Source organism: Perca fluviatilis, chromosome 4 (genome assembly GCF_010015445.1).
Source record: "Perca fluviatilis chromosome 4, GENO_Pfluv_1.0, whole genome shotgun sequence".
In the NCBI taxonomy this organism is placed as follows: Eukaryota; Metazoa; Chordata; class Actinopteri; order Perciformes; family Percidae; genus Perca; species Perca fluviatilis.
Genome location: NC_053115.1, coordinates 8,615,846 through 8,638,075, shown reverse-complemented (window position 1 = coordinate 8,638,075; position 22,230 = coordinate 8,615,846). Strand labels below are relative to the sequence as shown.

The window sequence follows — 22,230 nt, the reverse complement described above, 5'->3', positions numbered from 1 at the left end:
TGCTGTATACTGTATGTGACTATCAGATTGTAGCCATATTTCTGCTAGATTTTTTTTAATTAAACTTTAATATTAATTTATACAATTGCAATGCCTTGATTTTAGTAAAGTTAGTACACAGTCATAGCCATAAATGCAATGGTACTAATAATTGGCTTAATTTCTTTCGGTGTTTCGGTTTCGGTCTTGGTTTCCTCTTTTTTCGGTTTTCGGTTTTGGCCAAGAATTTTCATTTCGGTGCATCACTAATATAAATCAAAAATGCTTCACTTCCCTTCTAACTGCTGTTGAAGGGCGAGCTTTTAAACATGTGATATTGTCATTCCTGTGGTCAGATAATGAGGCAGAGATGAGAAGGTCAGACAGAAGTCAAGAGGAAGTAATCAGGTATGCAGGTTTGAGTTTTGGCTGCTGATCTGTGTTTTCTGAGGGTGGCACAACACAGCGGCCAGTAGTGCAATGGATAGCGCATCTGCCTATAAATCAGAAGATCCTGGCTTTGACTCCTAGCTGGCTTGTTTTGACATTGTGTCCATCCATCAACCCATTCAATTGACCTACATCACTATTCTTAAGAGTGACACAACCTAACACTGTCCATGACCAGATTTATCCAAAATCATTTTATTTGTAGGAGTTGGAGTGGTCAAATGATTGCCACAATCAAGGCCAGATTATACACTTTGGTCAGTCCATCCTTATATAGTGGATTTGTCCTCCTATTTTGCACATTCAGCCTTTAGGTCAAACATCAAATCCAATTTGTGTATCACTGTAAATGCAGTGACTCCCGGTCCCAGAGGGAACAAAAGCACAGAACGGACTTAGTCTTTCTGACCTACTTTCTTATTCATTAAATCATGTACTTAATAATAATAATAATAATAAATTGAATTTATATAGCTTTTCATGGACTCAAAAGTGCTTTACAGGGCAGGGTAGATTATAAAAACATAACAAAACAAAACGAGCAAACAAAACAAAGTAGAACAAAACAAGATACAGATGAAAAGGGAGGGGGCAGGTGGACTATGGGTAGGCTGAGGTGAAGAGATGGGTCTTGAGGCGGGACTGGAAGATGGTGAGGGACTCAGAGGTGCGGATCTCTTGGGGGGAGGGAGTTCCAGAGCCTGGGAGCTGCTCTGGAGAAGGCTCTGTCCCCAAAACAAGCGCAGGGTTGGACTTTTGGATGGAGAGGAGACCGGCTGAGGTGGATCTGAGGGACCGTGAGGGTTGGTAAAGGGGAGAGGAGGTCAGTGAGGTATGAGGGGGCCAGATGGTGGAGGGCTTTATAGGTGAGGACCAGGATTTTGTAGGTGATCCGGTGGGAAATGGGAAGCCAGTGGAGTTGTTTTAGGACTGGAGTGATGTGGTGCCAGGATTTGGAGCAGGTAATGAGGCGGGCGGCTGAGTTCTGGACCAGTTAGGTCGGTTGATGTTGGTAGAGCTGATGCGAGGAGGAAGTGAGTTGCAGTAGTCCAGTCGGGGAGAGATGAAGAAGCGTGAATGAGTCTTTCAGCAGCGGGGGTGTGAGAGGGTCTGATTTTGGCGATGTTGCGGAGGTGAAAGAAGGAGGTTTTAATGACTTGACGGATGTGAGGCTCAAGGGAAAGGGGTGGAAATCAAAGATAACACGCAAGGTTGCGGGCCTGGGGAGATGGGGGAGACAATGGTGCCGTCGATGGTGAGAGTGGGGTTATTGGTTTTGCTGAGTGTGGATTTGGAGCCGATCAGAAGGAATTCTGTTTTTGTCGCTGTTGAGTTTGAGGAAGTTGTGTTGCATCCAGGTTTTAATAGCTGACAGACAGGAGTTGATGTGGGGAGGAGGATTGTGGGGGATTTGGTGCTGAGGTAGATCTGGGTGTGCGTCAGCATAGCAGTGGAGGTCAGGTTGAAGTGGCGGAGTATCTGACCAAGAGGGAGGATGTAGATGATGAAGAGGAGGGGCCAGAATACGGGCCTTGGGGAAAACGGAACGTGACTGTGGCTGTGGCAGAGGTGTGGTTGTGGAGAGAGATGAAATGGGATCTGTTGGAAAGGTAGGAGTGGAGCCAGCTGAGTGCAGTGCCGTCGATACCGAGGTCTTTGAGTCTGGTGAGCAGGATGTTATGGCTCACAGTATCGAAGGCTGCACTCAGGTCCGAGGAGGATGAGGATGTTGAGGGAACCGGTGTCAGCAAAGGTGAGGAGGTCGTTGAGGACTTTGAGGAGAGCGGTTTCTGTGCTGTGTAGGGGCGAAAACCAGATTGGAGAGGTTCCGAATAGGTTATTGGCAAGAAGATGGGTTTGTAGTTGTGGAGGCGACTATGCGTTCCAGGGTTTTAGACAGAAAGGGGGGTTGGATATTGGGCGGTAGTTATTGAGAGGAGGGATCCAGACCAGGTTTTAAGGATTGGGGTGACAGCGGCAGTTTTGAAAGCAGAGGGACAGTTCAAGGGACAGTGAGGAGTTGAAGAGGTTAGTGATGTAGGGGCATAGGACCCGGGAGGCAGGACTTCAGAAGTGGAGTAGGGAGGGGGTCAAAGGGAGCAGGTAGTGGGTTTGGAAGAGCTGATGAGTTTGGAGATTTCAGGAGGGTGACTGGGTTAAACTGGGAGGAGAGTAGTGGAGGAGGGGTCGGGAGGTCTGGAGGGATGGAGAGAGGAGGGTCCAAGGTAGGTGCTGGAGTAATCCCGGAAGGTCAGATACAGGGGATAGGGATTTGTAAATAAGATTGATTATTTGTCAGTGAAAAGTGGGGAATGAGTTGCAGAGATCCGGATAGAGGTAAGGAGGCTGTTGGTCCGGAAGAGGCGATGTGGAAAGTTGGTTGCTGTGGAAAGGGGTTGCTGTTTGGGAAGGGTGGTGAGGATGGTGGAGAGGTAGGGGAGCAATTGGGAGCGAGGGGCATCTTTGTAGGCGATGAGATGGGATTTATAGGCTTCATGATGGACTGTGAGGGATGATTTCTTTGTCAGACGTTCAAGTTGGCGGCCAGTTTGTTTTACTTTCCGGAGTGCAGGTGTGTACCAGGGTGAAGAGGTGTTAAAAGTGACGGTTTTGTTTTTAGGGGGCCAGGGTGTTGAGGAGGTAGACAAGGTGGAGTTGAGGTGGTCTGTGAGGTCATCGGGTGAGGTGAGGGTTGAGTCCAGGTGGAGAGTGGTGGAGAGCAGGTCAGAGAGATGGTGGGGATTGATAGATTTGGGGTTGCGGAAGGTGATTTCTCTGAGGGGCGGGGTGGGGTTGGAGAAGGGATGGTGAACCGTATCAGTTTGTGATCAGAGAGGGGAAAGAGGCATGGATGGAGGTCGAGCACTGGTTGGTTGGTGGAGCAGACCAGGTCGAGGATGTGACCTTTTCATGGGTTGGGGAATGTGACATGTTGGGTAGAGAGAAGTTATCCAGTAAAATTTTGAATTCTGATGAGAGCTTGCAGGTGGGGAGTCCATGTGGATGTTTAAGTCACCGGTAGCAGCAGACGTGGAGAGAGAGATGAGGCTAGTGTGAGGAGTTCAGTAAAATCAGAGAGGAAGGAGGATTGGTTTTAGGTGGCGGTAAAATGAGGATGACTGTCATGGAGGAAAGAGTTTTGAAGGCGAGATATTCAAACGATGATACTGAGGGGAGGGTGAGTTCTGTGATCCGGAAGTTCTGATTGAAAATGGCCGAGGCCACCTCCGACGTGGGAGGGGCGGGGTTTGCAGATGTAGTTGTAGCCAGGGGGATGCTTGGTTGAGGGAGAAGAAGTCGTTGGGTTGTTGCCAGGTTTGGTGAGCAGAAGGAAGTCAAGAGTGTTGTCGAGGATTAGTTCATGGAGGGCAAGGGGCTTTATTGTTGAGCGTCGGGTGTTGAGGAGGGCAAAGTTGGCATGGTGAGAGGGTGGTGGGATGGGGGCAGGCTGGAGAGATCTGAGGTTGTCCCGGTTAGCGGTGCGTGTGGTGCGTTGGGGTGTGGGGGTATTGCAGTTGAGGGGGGACAGTGAGCCGATTAGCAAATGATTGGAGAGTATGATTGAGTGTATGTGAAGTGGGGAAAGCACTGTAGTCCGGTCCGGGTTTTCTGTGTAGCCTGATGATGCGTTCAGCCCTATGTGAACCAGTGGGTGAAGCATTCAGATGACGTGGGACAGGTGCAACAGAGCGTGCAGGTGACCAGATGGATGGAATGGATTGTCCGTGGTGGAAGAAAACAAACTTGCGCGAGCTTCTGTGGATGTAGGCGTCGACGTAGAAGTCCCGAAAGCTGTTTGATGACTGGGATGCAGGATGGAATGGAGTAGTTGACGAATTGGACCAGTTGCAGAGTTGAATATTTGATCATGATGCCGAGCGGAGGGGACGGAGAGCTCCGTGATAGTGGTTAGCCGTGGGCTAGGAGCACAGAGGTGGAGGTGGAGATGGATGAATGAGGTGATTGCCAAAATGATCCACAGCATGACCGAAGGAGAGGAATGTCTAGTCTTGGTCGGGCTTCCGCATCTGGTGGAGGTTGCCTATGAGGAGGAGGTCAGCAATCGGGTTAGCCGCCGAAGCAGCTAGGATTTGCCACGCCGCGTTTGGTGAACGGGGGCAGCTAGCTAGCGGCTAACCGACGAGGCAAGAGTCCGGTCAAAGGAGCCCCAGGCGCCGGGAACCAGCGCAGAGACTGTCCAGAGGTACAGAGGCTGTCCAGAGGTAGGGGTACAGCGAACACAAACACAAGAGAATAGCAGATGAATAGCAGGCGGGGGCGAATAACCACGCGCCAGCGTCCTCTCACGTCGGTGTCAAGAGAAAGAAAGATTACTTATTAAATACAGTATCAGATTGGGGAAAGTGGAAACCCATGTTTCATTTTCATTTTGCTAACGAACAACACAAATCTAACTGCTGATTAGACTTTATTTGTGAAATCAGGTATTTGTGCAAAAGGATTTGAGCAACACATTGTTTTCTCTGTTATAAATAGTGGCATTTCTTGTCAGTGGGCCACATTCATTTAAGAGTTTTAGATCACTAAAAAAAAAGTGAAGCTGCTTTTCAAGGTATTTTAACATTTGAATGATTAAAGCAGTGCAAACTAAAGCCAGCTTCATGGTTTGTTTCACTTCCTGCTTGCATTCTGCAGCTGGCCTCAGAGAGCATGCTTTCAGCAGAGTGCTCAGCAGTGGGGGATGGGCTAAGCTGTGCCTAAACACATGTATTGGTTTCAGCAGTGGTCTACATGGAAAGCGGGCCAGTGGCGCAATGGATAACGCGTCTGACTACGGATCAGAAGATTCTAGGTTCGACTCCTGGCTGGCTCGTATGTTTTTTTCTAGTGGCTTTCATTTGGCTGAAATGCAGCATTAGTTGATGTGCATTATCAAAATAAAATAATCAGTCTATCAGGTTTTGGTGAGAGGAGAAGAGTCTTACAGTCAAGTTAGTTTATGTTTGCTTCACATACATTTTAGCATTACATTTTAGCATTACATTTTATCAGCGTGGAAAGTAGGTATACCGTATTTCATAAATTGTAAGGCCTACTTTTAATTGAGAATTTTAATTTTCTTTTATTTTATAGGCTACTTCTACTCCTATAATTCAGAGTCAAGTAGGCCGATTGTAGTATTTACTTCAATATTTATTTAATAGGAATAAAAACATTTGATCACAAAATATATTTATTTAATAGCTTACTTTGCAGATTAAGATTAATTTTACAAAATATTATGAATAAATAAATTATGATGTATTGAATTGGATAAAGATGAAACTTAATTGATCCTGTGATAAAATTCACAAGCTACCTGCCAAGTCATTTCCCCCATTTTAACTATTTTACTGATAAACACTTTGGGGATAAATACAGAATCTACAATATGCTGTTTTATTTTAGTTCACAGTCACATTTTAATTGAATGGTGCTTAATGCACTTTTAGAAATGTAAATAAAGAATTTTTATTGTCAATGCACTGTATTATTGCCTCTGCCTCATACAGATAGACATTTATTGATCCTTTCGGAAATTCATCTTGCACCATACAGCTCATCAAATAGACAGACAACCAGTGTTGGGGAGTAACGGAATACATGTAACGGCGTTACGTATTCAGAATACAAATTATGAGTAACTGTATTCCGTTACAGTTACAATTTAAATCGTTGGTATTTAGAATACAGTTACATTGTTGAAATCAATGGATTACATGACGATACTTCTCTGTTTCACGAGTTTATTCACTCTGAATAAATTAAGGCAACTCTATGCATTTTCCAGAAGCCCCGATATGAAATCGGAAAAAATAGCTATTTCGTGATCAGTCACAATGGAGTCGGAACCCGTACGACAGAGCCAGGGCAGGAATAAGTTTCTATCTTGGAAATTCAAACAGCATTTCACATTAAAGAACGAACAGGAGAATGAAATATAACTGTGCAGTGCAACCTGTGCTTGCCGCGCAACCAACCTCCTTTCAGCGTCCAAAATACTCCACCTCCAACCTGGAGAAGCATCTTAAAGTAAGTTATTTTTTAATTAGCCAGGTGTAGTCGTCTGCTGTAGTTTTACTGGTCACCTTGCTATTTTAACATTGACGTGCGACTTTACATTCTCCTACGTGCTGATTTACTAGCTAGCTCCAGAGCCGTTTAAAGACTGACTAGCCCCGTTTGACATGCTAGCTAACGTTAGCTAAAATTAGCTCGTGGTAGCAAGACTGCGGTTAGATTTTTGTAGTATGCAGTTCGGGACTACCAATACAATAATCTATCTGCTTGTTCAGGTACACATTCAGCTAGTTGGAATAAAAAGAACACACCATTATAGGCCTGTTTAGTAAACTGGATGTGATAGCCGCATTCCTACACTTATAAAACGCAATTCAATGTGGAAGTAATCCTGAAGTAATCCAAGTATTCAGAATACGTTACTCAGATTGAGTAACGTAACGGAATACGTTACAAATTACATTTGTGGGCATGTATTCTGTATTCTGTAACGAAATACGTTTTGAAAGTATCCTTCCCAACACTGCAGACAACAGACCATAGACAACGGACAACAACAAGTCCACCAACCCCTCCTTTCCCCCCGCACAACCACAATACACAATCCCGAATATCTCCACATCATAAATAAAAAATAGCAAAGTGCAGTGTCGTTAGCACCAATGGGCTATCAACAGTAAGGTGCATCATCATCAGTGGCATTACAGGTTCTCCCTCCCTCCTCCCTGTCTCTTTTTTGTTACACTGAAATAAGAATTATATCTAAGGTGATTTTACTTCCATAGAAAGGGGAGTATCTAACTAAGTATCTAACACCCAGTGTGGGGAATATTGAGTGATGAAGGAGCCAGAGAGAGGAGCTCACAACACTCACACAAGCACTATTTGTTTTTATGAGGTTAATAGTTATATTTGTATATATTTATATTCTTTATATTTATATATTTAGCAGCCTTCATAGAAGTGGTCTCCGCTCTCTGTTGTCTCTGATGTAAAAATAAATCCGTGAATGCAAAGCAGTTACACTGCAGAGGAGGGTCAGGCTAGTCTACAGAGCATTCCAGGATGGGAGAAAAACGCGCTCTGGTTTATTGCTATTTCTTTTTTTTCCTTTTTTTAGAAAGGCACAAGATTAACAACATTACACATCACAGCCCTTTTATTTTCTTCAGCCCCCCTATCCCTTAACACACACACACAGTATATTGCCCTTAAGAAGTGAAGAATTATTGAAAATTGGGGAGTGATTGTGCCATTTAGGATCTGTGCGCAGATGTTTCATTACAGTATGGAAAGTTGTGAGTAGAAATGAAATCATAGGGCCTAAACGTAATTTGGCTTTTTTCAGTGGTATGTTGGAATATATTAGATCCTGCAGTCTGTGAGGCAGTGACAAATTTTCCTCAATTGGTCTCCAAGAGACTGAAGAACCAGGATTGAACCAAATACATAGAGGGCGTAACACAAAGGACCAAAAGTACATCTTAAAATCTGGGAGAGCCAGCCCTCCCTGTGCCTTGTCTCATTGAAGAGTAGGGCTGGGCGATAAATCAATTTGATCAATTAACTCAAATGTGTAGTTAACGTCGATTTGTTTAAATGAAAATCGATTTTCTCCTTAACATCCGCCGACGCTCCACTCTGGGCTCCCGTAGCTCCGAACGGGCTCATCCCTCCCCCCGCGCATTTGCCATAGAGATACACAAACAACATGGCAGCGACAGGGACTAACATTAATTATAATATATATATAATAACTAGTCGTTTCATTACTTACTTATCGGTAATCTCCGCCGAAATGACCAGCAGCTCGCGGTGCTCTGTCCCCGGCTGAGAGTCACCTATTCTCGGATAACTGAACCACCAGCTACTGCTGACCTGAAGGTGCACCAGAGTGTTGAGGAACTCTGTTGCGGCTCAACACATCTACTAGCCTAAATGCCGCTGACGGAGGTCTGTAGCGGCTTAAACAACTAGCAATCGCCGCTCTGTAGCACGGAGCTCCTCTTCGACGTTTGTTTTTACCGCTAGTTACTACGAAGGAGCTTGCTACAGGTATGCTACATTCAAGAGACCATGGGATGTTAATGTACGTTACTCAGCAACAGGTGAAAATAGGGGCAAGGTTGCACAATAACGTTAAAATGATTTGAACTTTTAGCGAGGAACGGAAGTGAATTACCTTTACGCTAAGTGTGAAAACAGCTTTATCTCACACATACGTTTTGTTGTTGTTGAATATATAGCCCTATGTGTGTGTGCGTGTGTATGAGTCAAAACAAAATGAAGTTAAAACTTGTTTTGAACAATTTCTTTGTCATCTGCAGATTGATTTTAAGTAGGGAGAAAAAATCAATTTAAATCTTAAATCTGATTTTTTTTTTTTTTTTTTTTAATCGGGGATTTAAATTTTAGGCCATATCGGCCCAGCCCTATTGAAGAGTTGTGAGTTTTAAACAAGGCCTCTTTCATTTTGTTATGTATTTAGATATTAATGAGTGAAGTTTTCCCCGGTAGCCAATAGGAGGAGTAAGAGGAATCATCGATGAGTAAAATTAACACACGATAGTACATCCATTTTACCTATTGATATACAGGCTTGAAGTGAATTTGGGAGATTGGACCAGTGTTCAAAGTCCTTCTCTATACGCTTGTATATACCTTGAAAGTTTTGTGCTGCAATAGAAGGCAAAGAAGGGAAGATATCAACACCGAGATACCTGAAACTCTTGACTATTGGTATGTGGGAGGGCAGGGGAGTTTGAGATTTAACAGAATTTAAATGCATCAGTGCTGACTTTGTCCAGTTAATTTTGTAACCAGAAAACAAGCTAAACGAATCAAACGTCTACGTAGAGAAGGATATCATCAGCGTACAATGATATCTGATGATTTGTATTACAAAATGTGATAGGATGCACTGACGGATGTTGTCGGATTTTCTGGGCCAGTTGTTCGAGGGAGAGGGCAAATATTAGCGGCGAAAGAGGGCAGCCCTGACGAGTTCCCCTAGATACTGGGAACTGGGCAGAGCAAAAATTGCCAGTGTTGACCATTGCCGAGGGATTTGCATATACAATTTTTACCATACTAATGAATTGTGCACCCAGCCCAAATGTATCCAAAGTAGCCCAAAGATTAGATATCAAACGCTTTCTCTGCATCCAGTGATAGAACCGCGCAGGGCGTGTCAATGCTACTTGCCGCATGAATAATGTGCAGCAGGTGACGCACGTTATACGATGCTAGTCGAGTTTTAATAAAACCGGTTCGATCATTATGTATAAGTTTTGTTAGATGTACCTCTAATCGAGCTGCAAGCACTTTAGCGTATAATTTAATAACTCCATTAAGAAGGGAAAGAGGTCTGTAATTACCACATTGAGTCAAATCTTGATTTGGTTTGGGAAGCACTGTAATTATGGCTGTGTTATCACTAATATTGAATTTGCCTTTGCCAATAGCTGTATATCCAATAATGGTCGGCCCAGTTCATCCCAAAAAGCAAGATAAGCTCTGGTGGAATTCCATCCCACCCTGGGGACTTGCCTTTCTTCATGTTAGCAAGGGCTAACCTTAACTCTTCTAGGGAAATGGGGGCATTGAGCAATTCAGAGTCATTGTCAGACAAAGAAGGTCAATTGAGTCCCTGAAAAAAAATTGCACATGTACTGGTGTCGAATGAGATTTCAGACTTATAAAGGGTAGGGTAAAACGTCTTGAATTCTGTGTTGATATCCCGGGGGTCACTCAAAGTACACAGAGGTGTTTTAATGGCCATACTATTTGAATATGTTTCATGTTTTCGTTCTTAAAGCTAAAAGATGGCTTGGTCTGGCTCCATTAAAATAATATGTTCTTCTGGTCCTGTGCATCAAAAACTCTGCTCTACGTCTTAACAAAGAGTTCAGCGGTTTATTGGCATTTCTTTAAACCAGTCACAATCGTCATGGGCGGGGCTAAGCGCTGGACAGAGCCTCGGTGGAGCTGCAAAATAGAAACAAACAAAATGGATGATCTTCGGCTGAGGATCACCACTTGTAAATGTATTATGACGTAACCCATGCAGTTGACTAATCACTCATGGATCCTCCCCCTCTCACACTAATTGGCCAACTCTAGCAGGCTCTCTCTCTCTCCTCCTTTTCAACATGAAAAAAAATTCAAAGTCATCAGGTTCCAGTACGTAAAAAAATACCCTCACTGTTTCCAAAAATCGGTCGCAGTCTGGAGCCCTGAAGTGGTCACTTTTCTGTCATTACAGCATCTGAACAAGTAAACAGCTTGTGCCTCTCCTTACTTACTCACTCCTTACACATCTCCCTGTGGGACACTGGAAGGCTCTGACGGCCAACCTTGTAGTTGGGTCTCCTTGATCTTTTACCCTGACTGAACCACATCTGTACAGCCTCCTTGGCGTCAAACTCTTCCAAGCTAGGTCCTTCCATACTTATTCTAATGAGGTCCTCCACTGTGCCTCTGACGTCAGATTTAATCCTCAGGTATAGACGCTCATATTTTTAAGCACTGGCCCCATGGCCAAAGTAAATTTTTGGTGGTCCAAATGTATACTTGTAAAAACAAAACAGAAAAGACAATTTAACGCAACTTAACACAGCTTTCCTTAACTGTAACACGTCCATAAATGAAAAGACATGATATGATATTTTTTTTATATAGCGCTTTTCTAGTCTTAACAACTACTCAGAGCGCTTTAACATAGTACAGGAACCATTCACCATTCACACACATTCATACACTGTGGCCGAGGCTGCCGTACAAGGTGCCACCTGCTCATCAGATAAACACTCACACACATTTACACTCCGATGGCGCAGCATCGGGGGCAACTCGGGGTTCAGTGTCTTGCCCAAGGACACTTCGGCATGGAACTGCAGGGCTAGGGATCGAACCACCAACCTTTCAATTGGCAGGCAACCTCTCTACCACTTAGCCACAGCCTTTAGAGTGGTACCATGAACCTGTCTCGCACTCTGCCATTTTGGCCTAATATTTGTCGGTCTCTCTTTCCCCTTTTGTAGATCCTTTTCTCGGCAGACGATGAAATGGATGATTCGGATGAAGACGATGTTCGCCGGCTCACTGGCCTGAAGACGGTTAAGAAGAAGAAGCTTCGCATGGGGATCCCTGTTTGAGCTGTGTGCATACCTAAACTGTTAGGATCACAGTTACATCCCCCCCCCCCCCGTACCTCCACAGACTCTGTCAGCCTTAGGAGTTGACACAATCTTTTCAAACATAGGATGCTCTTTGATGACAGAAGACTATACTGTAATTGAATTCCCTTCACTGTTGACTCCTGGAGGACTTCTGCATAAACTGTCTAACTTGGGATATAATTTAACCCACTGGGAAATATGTATGCAGGTACTTTGGATCACTGTTGCATTTGGACATGGCACTCCTGGGAACAGTGTTGTGTTTAAAGACTTTTTTGGAAAAACAGAATCCCATCATGAACATCTATATCATTAAATCCTTAAGTACTTACACTAGGATAACGTTAACACTGGTTTGATACAGTTTGGACTTCAGTGGCAGTGTGTAATATGGGTGTAGTGGTCCAGCATCAGGTTGGTTGGACACAACCGAAGCAAACAAAAGTGAGTTTGTTACATTTTATAGTCTAACATGTCTGCTAAAGTGATTGTATTCCTGATGTAGATTCTATGTAAACTTTGTCCTTTGTTTTCTCATATAGATGTACCACCATGGCCTGTGATGCGTGTGTGTGAGGGTGTGTACAGTTGGACACAGCTCTTATTTAGAGAAGCATTACATCAGTGTTTGAATCACTGTATTGATGCAACTCTTAACTCTTTCCAGCCCAGTTGCACACTTAACTACTGCATATCTTGTATGTAATGTTACTCTTGTCAAAGGGAGCACATTAATGCTTGCAGCAAGCATTCATTTTTAGTCCTTTCAACTGTTAAACCTGTATGACTGCAAGTACCACACTGCAACATCCCTCTGATATCAGCTTAGCATGTGTTGTCTGTCTGTAGACACAATACTACAGTCTCTGTTTGTTTGTGGCTGTTTAACTGGTGTGCTCTGACTGTGTTCTTTGTCTTTGAATGTCTTTCCTCTCATTTTAAGTTGTCTGGTTTGTTTATATAGTTTTAAGTGTTGTTGTTTTTTCGGGCCAAAAAGGTGACTATGCTTGTTCCAAAAGTGTTCTTTATTCTTTAACTCCAACAGGGAGAGTAGATATGGGAACCATTTCTCGCACAATTTCCCATTTATCACAGCTTTCACCTATCCTTTTGTGTTTGTTTTTTGTTACTATAATGTGCCTGAGTGAAATTACCAGCAGGTGTATTTGTTTGTTTATTTTTTGTTGTTTTGATTTATTTTTTTTGACTGTTTTATCTAGAGCTCCAGATGTTCAGGCATGAAGCAGCATTCAGCGGGCTCTGATGTTAAGAATGTGACATGCATAGACCTCTAAACTGTTAAGTGACTGTGGACCAGACAGTCGGGATAAAGTGTGTGCGAGTGTGTGTGTGTGCGTGCGTGCGTGCCAGTGTATATATACAGTGTACCTGCATGTACTGGCATGTGCCGGATGCATGTGTTCAAGTGTGCATTGGTGTGACTGCTGGTCCTCTTTAAAGTAAATGGAGAGTGACATACTGTGACAAACCTGATGATGGTAATGATTTCATTATAATGTTTTTGGCATGTTGGAAAGGAATAAATAACATTGTGCATTTTGAAGGAAGAAAGTACAGCATCTTCCAGCAGTTATGGTAACTCAGCTCAGCCAGGACAAAGAAGGCTCTTAGTATTTTGCAAAGGGAATGGAGGTATATTATCATTCTAAAAGCTTTCCAATAAAGGATGTGATACACTATCTTGATAGCTGATTAAGTTCTACAACAGTTTGTTTTATAGTTTCAGTATTGTGAAGGGATTTAAAATAAAAACATGATCCCTGATCAGGAATCAAAGCTGGGCCGCGGCGCTAAGAGCCCTGAATCCGAACCACTAGACCACCAGGCGTAGTAAGGAGCCTCTTCCCCGTGACGGACATGACGGACCTGACCCATTGACCTGACCTGAAGTGAGTTCAAAACATTGTGTATGCAGTGCTTATTCTTTACCACTAGAGGCTGCGCTTTGGCTTTGACCTTAACGTAGCACTGGCGCATTACACAGCACAGATTTGGGGAGGCGCAGTCGCCACTAGAGCCACCCGAACTTTAGTCACGATTGTATGTATAAAAAAATTTGATCCAGCTAGTACTTATAGCTTCTTTCAAATACCTAAGGTAAGACACACATTTATCGTCAGGCGTCATATTTTCCTTCAGAAGCTCTTAAAATATACATTAGAGGATTCGAGCCACATGTGAAAAATTTATTTGAGTTCTGTGTTTAAAGTCAAAATTAGAATTATGATTTTGAATTTAGAATTAAACTCAGAATTTCGACTTTAAACTCAGAACTGAAATAGCTTAAAGTTTCCACGTGGCCCTAAGCCTCTTTTGTATCAGTTAACAGACAGACGCCAATTTCCGCTGACATAAGCATATCATTTATTGTTGCGTTAGTTGTTTTTCCAACATAACCAGTAACAGTATCACGATTTTAAAAGCCACTGGTGTAGCTCCCACTACAGGTTGTAGTAGCATAGTTTAAGGTGCTAGAAGAGGTTGAGAGAGATAGCCTACCCAACCGGTCAGAGATGCTAGTTACCTTAAGCCTTTTTCATTCCTCTAAGTTTATACATCTTAGGACAGATGCTATACTCTCAAAGACTATCCTGGTACTATGATGCTACTTGAATGAGCGTGCAGGCTTTCAGATTCTCTCTGCATTGCTCAGTTTTATAATAGTGACTCAGTTTGTCCATCATGATCATAACCGTTAACACCTCAATTTCAGACTATGATGCCATTTTCTGACTGCTCAGAGTATTGCCTTAACTGTCTACTTACTTCTTTTATCTTAAAATATACATTAAAATAAGTCACAAGAATCCAATACGTGAAAAAACTCAACTACTGCCACAAACAAAATCTGTCACATACATTATAAAGTAAAAGTGATGAAAAGAAAATTATGTAATATTATAAATTGATCAAAATATGATGACAATAATTGACCCCTTAATGTGTATATGTATCATCTGCCATATTATGATAATGTCAATATTTATGTACATAAATTCCAAAACTTAGTTGTCCTGTATACTTGTTGTCTTTCAAATCGCTGGAGGTATCTTGTTTCCCTGAAATGGGTTTTGGGATAGTCCAGCATTTGCTGAAACACATTATGAAATTGTCATATATATGGAATTTAAACACAAAAAATAAATAATACTGTTTAATCTAAATGTAGACCTGCCTTGACTAAAAGTACGAACACACATAAATAGTTATTTTAGTTTGTTTAAGCACCTGATTATTGCTGTTGGAACTGTAGATAAAACTAAATCCAGATCTGATGTGAAGACTGCTTGTTGCCTGTTACTCACAAAAGCACAGATGGCGCTCCTGTAACTTAAACAAGACTGTTGGAGCTTTTTTTTTTTTTTTAGCTCTCTTCTTTGTCCAGCCCTCATTTTGATGGATTATATGTTAACTGTCTGGAAATGCTTTTTACAAGATCCAAAAAGACATTTCCCTCAGGCTTGAATCAAGTTATAGCAATGGGCAGGCAGAGTCCCAACTAATAGAGCTGCAGGGAGGTGGTGGACAATCTTGATCCCCCTTTTAATGCCAAGTCCCACAGCAACATTTAGAAAAGAGGATATCTCTGCCAGGGTCGGCAGAGGCTCACAGCCCTGTGTCCAGAATTATCAGCTGTTGGCCTGTAAGCTTATCGTAAAAGACGGGAGACCCATTCCAGCTGTACCACCCTACACGTCACACCTAATAATACACACTGACAACAGGCAGAGAGGGAAGGGGGTCTGACTGACTCACTGGGTCTGGTAAAGGACTATATATATTGTCAGGCTTGCTGGGAGACAAAGACACACTAGAAAACAACCAGCCGATCTATCACACTGGAAAGAGGTGTCTGTGGAATCAATACACCAACTTCAATCACCATGTCACAGGTGAGTTAGGTCAAATATGATTATGGTTATTTACAGTAATTGAACACAGCGTTTTACAGGTGACGAGTCTACAGAGTGTTTGCACCGTTTACTTTCCTGCTTTTCGCCTTCAGCACTCATAATCTTCCCATCTTTCTTCAATTCCCTCCAGCCAGCAGAAGTGAAGAAGAAGAAGCGTCCCCCGATGAAGGAGGAGGACCTGAAAGGAGCCCGCAGTAAGCTGGGACTGAAGGGCGAGGTCAAGAGTAAGACCTATGAGGTCATGGTGGAGTGTGGTGAGTAAAGCCGTTTGTTAATGTTTCTTCTGACACTGAAAAACAACCCAACTGACCGACGTAACATGTCAGATAACGCTCTGGAAAGACATTTTGTCTCTCTATCCTTACAAAAGTAATCTTTCTTTGTTTTATCCTGCTTGGCCTGTAGATGTCAAATACTAGTTAGCCAGTAAATATTACACAACTATCCCACTTACAACCTAAATAGAAGAGGCTCTAGCTAACATTAAATAATGTGATACTGTGGATATGTTGCCGTTTTAGAATGCTGTGTATTTTGGCCTCTTCCATGGAGAACCACAAAGGTTACTTATTCATCAATAAATGAATGGCCTACATACATGAGATTATTCAGATACATTTTTGAATGTATTAATAAAAAGCTACCCCAATGTAAACTAAATATTTCTAAACTATAGGCCTAATTTGAACCTACCTCACTTATAACTTTAAATAATGTTGCTTGAGGCTGCAGGGGTTGTGCAATAGCTTCATGATATGATGCAAATGGTTGGGTTGGTCTTGTCACTGTTTGTGAAAGATGAGGAATAGATTGTGGCTGTGTGATGTGCTTCAGTCTGGCTACATATCACTTTGTTTATTTAGTTTTTTTAATTGTAAGTATATGTCAGCTGTATGACAAAACAATATGTCAAGTGTTATGTGTGAAGCATTTGAACTCAAGGCAGATATCCCTCTGGGGACAATAAAGTATCTCCTGCAAAGTGGTCTCCATGATACGTAAAAATGAAAACGTTGTCGTAGGACTATAGCAAACACATCGTTGGAAAGGTCTCAACCTCGACAGTAACATATGTCAGTCTGAAGATGCATTACTCCTTGACCTCTGAACCTTGAACCCAGTACATGTTTGAAGGCTTGTCATTTAGCAACAGGAGGTGCTAAACACACATAGGGCCAGCTGTGATGTAGATATGGTCTCCAAAGTTTACCCACTGTCAGATATGGTAATAAGTTATTTTCACCTATTTAACGATTTGATTTTTTTAATCTGATGACACCAGTGTGTTCCCCATCCCAAAAAATCCCAGGGTGTATCCAAAATTCTACACTGCCAACTTCTACATATATACCAATATATTTAAAAACTACAACTCCCACTAGAGACACGCCACAGAACCTGTTACAAAGCTAGTGTACTTGTAGTTCTTCCGGGTTGGGTGGGTGGACTTGTTCTGCTCCTGTGTTTCTGCTGTCGGCCGTGAAGGGGCTTCATTCCATTTCAGATTGCCGGCCGAGCAAACAGTACAGGAGACAAATACATGAGGAACAAATAAACTGTATTTTATTATTATTGTTATCTTTATTGTTTAAATCCTCAAATACAACGTTAGACAAAAACATGAATGTTACGAATATTATGTATTTGTATCTTTCCTATCTGCCAAGTGGTAATTACTACGTCACTTCCGGTGTATTCCGCAGATTTTTTTAAAACGTTATTACAGTGCATAACTTACTGGAACAAAACTGAGCAACGTGTTGTTGCTGGTGACAAAACCACTGATTATATATGTACATTGAAGCAATACTGATATTAAAGACCTGCTGATCGCTGTCAGATTCTCTGATATGAATGCCTGCATTGCATTGTGGGATATGGGCTAAGAATGTGCCCCGCTCGGCCCATATCGTAGTGTTCTGTTTTACAGCATAATGTAATATTTCACCGGTAATAAGACCGAAATAATATTATCAAAATAAAGAAATGAATACCATGATAACATGTAAATAAATGTTGATAGATGTAGTGTTATAGTTTTGAAAATATCAATAAACAACAAAGCAATCCAGCTTCACTGGCAATAAGACCGAAATGATAACATCAAAAGAAATACATTTAAACCGTGATAAGATCTTGTGAATAAATGTTGATTAAAACAGCGGTTATTGGGCTAAAAATACCAATAATATCAAAGCTGTAAGCAGCTTCTCAGGTGCAGCCCGACTGGCAGAAAGAATCGTGCTGTGATCATGAAAGATGCTTCCCATTGAAATACATTGGTTTAAATGTAATTCAATTAAATGTGTCCGTGTACACGAATCAATAGATTAAATGACGTGAACATTTCACGAACTGCCGTGAGACTGGGTTGATCATTATCAGCAAGCGCGTCTGGCAAGGTAGTTATTCCCAGAACTCTAAAAACGCAAAAAAATTGATTTTCAGATAGTGGCCTACAATGCCCTTTCAACTTTACCCACCCACACACATATTGTGTGGTCAGAATCAAAATAAACAGCCAACATTGATTTTTTTGCAGCTCACTAAGTCAAATGTGCTTTTTGAATACTACTTGAGAGAATGTGATTTTACATGTGTAGCTTATACTTCATCAGATACATTTTTCAAAAGGTTTAAATATTGCTAAGTTGAATGATTAAAAGATCATGTCAGCTTTGGAAGCCAGTGTTTAGCTTCTGTTACCACGGGGAATCAGACAAGAGACAGTTGGCGAAAGTGCTGCATCCTAAACACAAGACAAGTCGTTGCAGACGTTTTTGTTCTCACATACTTCCCTTAATGATAGGCAACCCAAGTGGAACTCTTATTACTTGTTGAGGATGAGCAGTTGCCTGGTTTAAGCACCCGTTTTTCTGACGATACATGTCTGTGTCTTTCTCTCTCTGTGTTCAGAACGTATGGGCAAAGTGGCTCCGTCTGTGTTCAGCGGTGTGAGGACGGGGACAGAGACGGCCCTGGGCAAGCCTGCTGCTGCCAAAGCTCCAGGAGCCAGTGTGTTCAGCAAGTAGACAGAGGCATAAAAGGACATGACAAAGGCACTGAAGAAACCCACTGCAGTCTTTTTGTTTCTGAGTCAGTGGTGATGCTGCATAATATGGATTGCAATATCTTTTTTTTTGCATTTTTTGTTAATGAAATGGGATTTAATTTAGAGAGATAAAAGGACTAGTGTATGCCAGTAGAGTGTGTTGACATTACTGCTATGTGGGCTAAGCAATTTGTACTTTACAATTTGCACAGTGCATCATAGTTGGAAAACAACTTGGCTTTGTGGCTGATGATCTGTAAATGAATTGTGACATTTATTTGTCAGTGTTGAAAGAGATTGTTGAAACATTTGCTTATTTGATCTTTATCTTTTAACTGACCATTTTTACTAAATAAATAATTTCCCCTTGTATTGAAATTTCAATTTTTTCATCAGTAGTAAACTTCAAAAAGAGTAGGTCATTTCTATAAACTTGTCAACTTGAAGACGTCTATTTCAACAGCACAACCATAATGATAAACACAAAGTGCTAAATTGTGTTTGCAAGCACATTAATTCATAAAAGCACATAGCGTCTGTTTGCATTCATATTCACATACACAGCACCTCTACCCAAATGGCTAAACGATTTGTTATTGCATTTGTAATCTATTTATAAGGCCTTTATTGTTTTATTATAAATTGTGCTTACATGGTGCATGTACTAAATACAATTTCAGTTGCAGACCAAGAAGACACAGATTGCCAAAAAATGAAAGTGTTTGTTCACAAGGTTCAGAGGGCCAGAAATACAAAAATGCAGTCAAAAGTTTAGTTTTAGTTTAGTTTAGTTATCCCAGTAATACATCACAATGGTCTGATTCATCTACATGCACTAATGCCTGCTGGCCAAATCAAGCACTAATCAGCTTTTTTTTTTTTATTGATATTTACTTTGAAAAACATACAAGAGTCAGTTTGATTTGCTTACAGTACTGTTTGTACCCTGGCAAGTGGGAGACGACATAAACACACACATCAATTCACTTCATTCATACTTGTACATAGTCAGAGCAGGCTCAGGTCCAGGGAACGGCTCGTGAGCCACAGGCCCCGACCATACCTGGTTCTTGGCTTCATTATTTTTTATTCAGAGAAGCAGCACAAGCTGTTGAGTGAAAGAGTCCAGCAAAAGAGGAGAAAAACACCAAGTGAGAGGTGAATGAAGAAAATGTAACTGCTGATTATTCGTTCAGAGCCATTTAAACATATAGACAACATATACAAAATACTTACTTTTTAAACTAGAATTATGGAGTAGCAACACAGATCTATCTACAATGCTAACTGGAGCTAAATAAATAAACTGAAGCCGAAATTAATATAGATCCTTAAATGCATAATTAAATGAACAAATAAATGTTGGAAATTATTAGAAATACAGGAAGAAATTAATTTAGATTTGTTGAAATTTAGATAAAATTTAGATTAATATTATGATTTTTATTTCCATAGTAATTACCAACAATTATTTATTGATGTATTTATTTATTTGTTTGTTCATGCCATTAGGCATTTAGTAAAGCAATTCTGTATCAAATTCAACATTTATTTATATATTTCCCGTTGTAATTTAATAATGACAATATTATTATTTTTTTACAATTCAATTCAGACGTTAAGGGCATATTGCATGGGGATCCATAGCACAATAAAATGCAAACACAAAGACAAAAAAGAAAAGGAAAAAGGAAAAAATATAATGAAATAAATAAATAAAAATCCACAAAAGACATTCCACAGTGAACATACATTTACATACAGAGTGGAACGACAATGTTTCCACATTCTAGACATTCAGGGTTGGTTAAGTTAGCAATATAATATAGTTTACAGAATCAGATTACCTACACATAGTCTACATCTATATATAAGATTTTGTATTACAGCAGAGCAGGTGGGTACACCAACATTAACAACCACTATGAGTGAGCATTTTTTGTAGCAACGCCACAGGTTGCAAAAAAAAAAAAGCTTGAAAAAGAGAAGTCTTCACAATCATTGAACACATTTGGAAAGCGCCAACATGTTTGCTTGTCCATACAAATTTCAACATTTCTGTAATTGTCCTTATCGTCTAGTTCATCGGTTATATGTAAGTATTTAGCACCAAGGGAGAAATCTGAAAATACTACTTTTCTGGCTTCCCTACTTCTGACAATCATAATATTACTCTTATTTGCAATATATTTGATTGTGAACATCCTCTTACAGAAAATCACCAAATGTATTTCTATAGTAATATACTAGGATGTTCTGAATAATTTGTCCTTCATACATTTTGTCCTTCACAATGTTACATTATATTTAAAAGTCTGATTAATTTCCCAAACTCACTATTTATTTTTTTGAATAAGTAGCCTACAACCCCGACGCTGTGATAAAAGCGTTCCCTGACCGGGAATCGAACCCGGGCCGCGGCGGTGAGAGCGCCGAATCCTAACCACTAGACCACCAGGGACGGATGCGATAAAGGCTGAACAAAGAAAAGAAATAATAACTAAGGTATTTAATAATAACAGTGTTTTCCCCACATGATATAAATACCATTTAGCAGCAAACTTCAAGTTTATTCTGGCCCGCATCATATAGTTTTATTATTTCTTTATGCCTGTAAGAGGTGTATAGTTCTATTATTTCGAACACATTTCTTTTGATCACTTACGGTAATTAGGGGACCTGCGTGGGGGCGGAGGAAGCATAGCCTAGTCATATCATCAGTTCACACACACACACACACACACACACACACACACACACACACACACACACACACACACACACACACACACACACACACACACAGACTCTATTTGTATTTTTTATTTAAGTAGCCTACCCCCAATCAGGGCACAGAAAAGATCAGTTTCCGTTTAGCTTTTATGCTCTCTCCCATCTGTCTCTCCCATTATTGATTGGTGCTTATTGTAAGAGGAATGTGAATCTTGTTCATACCTCCTCCTGCCGCTGCTTGGTGTTGTTCATGCTGCTCTCCAGGTCCTGCAGCGGGTTGTAGGCCTACATCTGCTGAATCTCAGCCTCAGTGTGAGTCACACTCTGCACTAAGTTCTGCAGCTCCACCACACGCTCATCGGTTTCTTCCTGAAATCAATGCCATCCAAAACGTCATCATACAGACAGGACTAAAATCTTCTCCATCTGACTCTTCAGCTCATCTGGAGACTCCACAATCTGAGACTTGCCGATGTCTTCTTTTAGGTTTCTGACGTCCACCTTCCAGTGGCGGATCTAGAAAATTTTACATGGGGTGGCAAAGGGGGGGCAAGAGGTCTTTGCAGGGTGGCATGGGTATACGGTACGTGGGAATCCCTAAATGTGAATGGCTTTAACCAAACAAACACAAAAATACTTTTAATGCTTTTCAGAGCAATATTCCTCAGCCACTAACAAAACCAATTCTTCCTTTAAGAAGTCATTGATGATGGGTTTAAAGCTTGACTTCTTTCATCTTTTCCCTCACTTATTTCCTCTTCTCCTTCTGTGGTCTTCTCCTGCTCTGACCCTCCTGGTCTTTCCAGTTTACTGCCTTCTCCTTCATTTCCCTCACGCTCTTCCTCCTGTGTAGGCCTACTTCTTTGAATTTTCTTAGCAA

The 22,230-nt window shown here is 41.3% G+C and overlaps 2 protein-coding genes and 2 non-coding genes across 4 annotated transcripts in view; 3 read left to right on the top strand and 1 right to left on the bottom strand.

The window, feature by feature from the left end:
- The window catches only part of LOC120558239 (store-operated calcium entry regulator STIMATE-like), a 31,529-nt gene extending 18,171 nt beyond the window's left edge, over window positions 1-13,358 (top strand). Inside the window, 1 exon segment of the mRNA XM_039799216.1 lies at window positions 11,493-13,358. Coding sequence (XP_039655150.1) covers window positions 11,493-11,606 — 114 coding nt within the window. The 3' untranslated portion in view covers window positions 11,607-13,358.
- trnar-acg lies at window positions 5,191-5,263 on the top strand. Its single transcript has one exon. It is a non-coding gene; the product is annotated as a tRNA-Arg (tRNA).
- Window positions 13,359-15,253: 1,895 nt separating the features above from the next.
- On the top strand, window positions 15,254-18,989 carry mustn1b (musculoskeletal, embryonic nuclear protein 1b). The gene is made up of 3 exons (XM_039797016.1): window positions 15,254-15,544; window positions 15,696-15,819; window positions 18,482-18,989. Exons 1-3 carry the CDS (start codon window positions 15,536-15,538, stop codon window positions 18,595-18,597), a joined length of 249 nt encoding a protein of 82 aa, XP_039652950.1. The 5' UTR covers window positions 15,254-15,535; the 3' UTR covers window positions 18,598-18,989.
- Window positions 18,990-21,006: 2,017 nt separating this feature from the next.
- On the bottom strand, window positions 21,007-21,078 carry trnae-cuc. The gene has a single exon. It is a non-coding gene; the product is annotated as a tRNA-Glu (tRNA).
- Window positions 21,079-22,230: the final 1,152 nt, after the last annotated feature.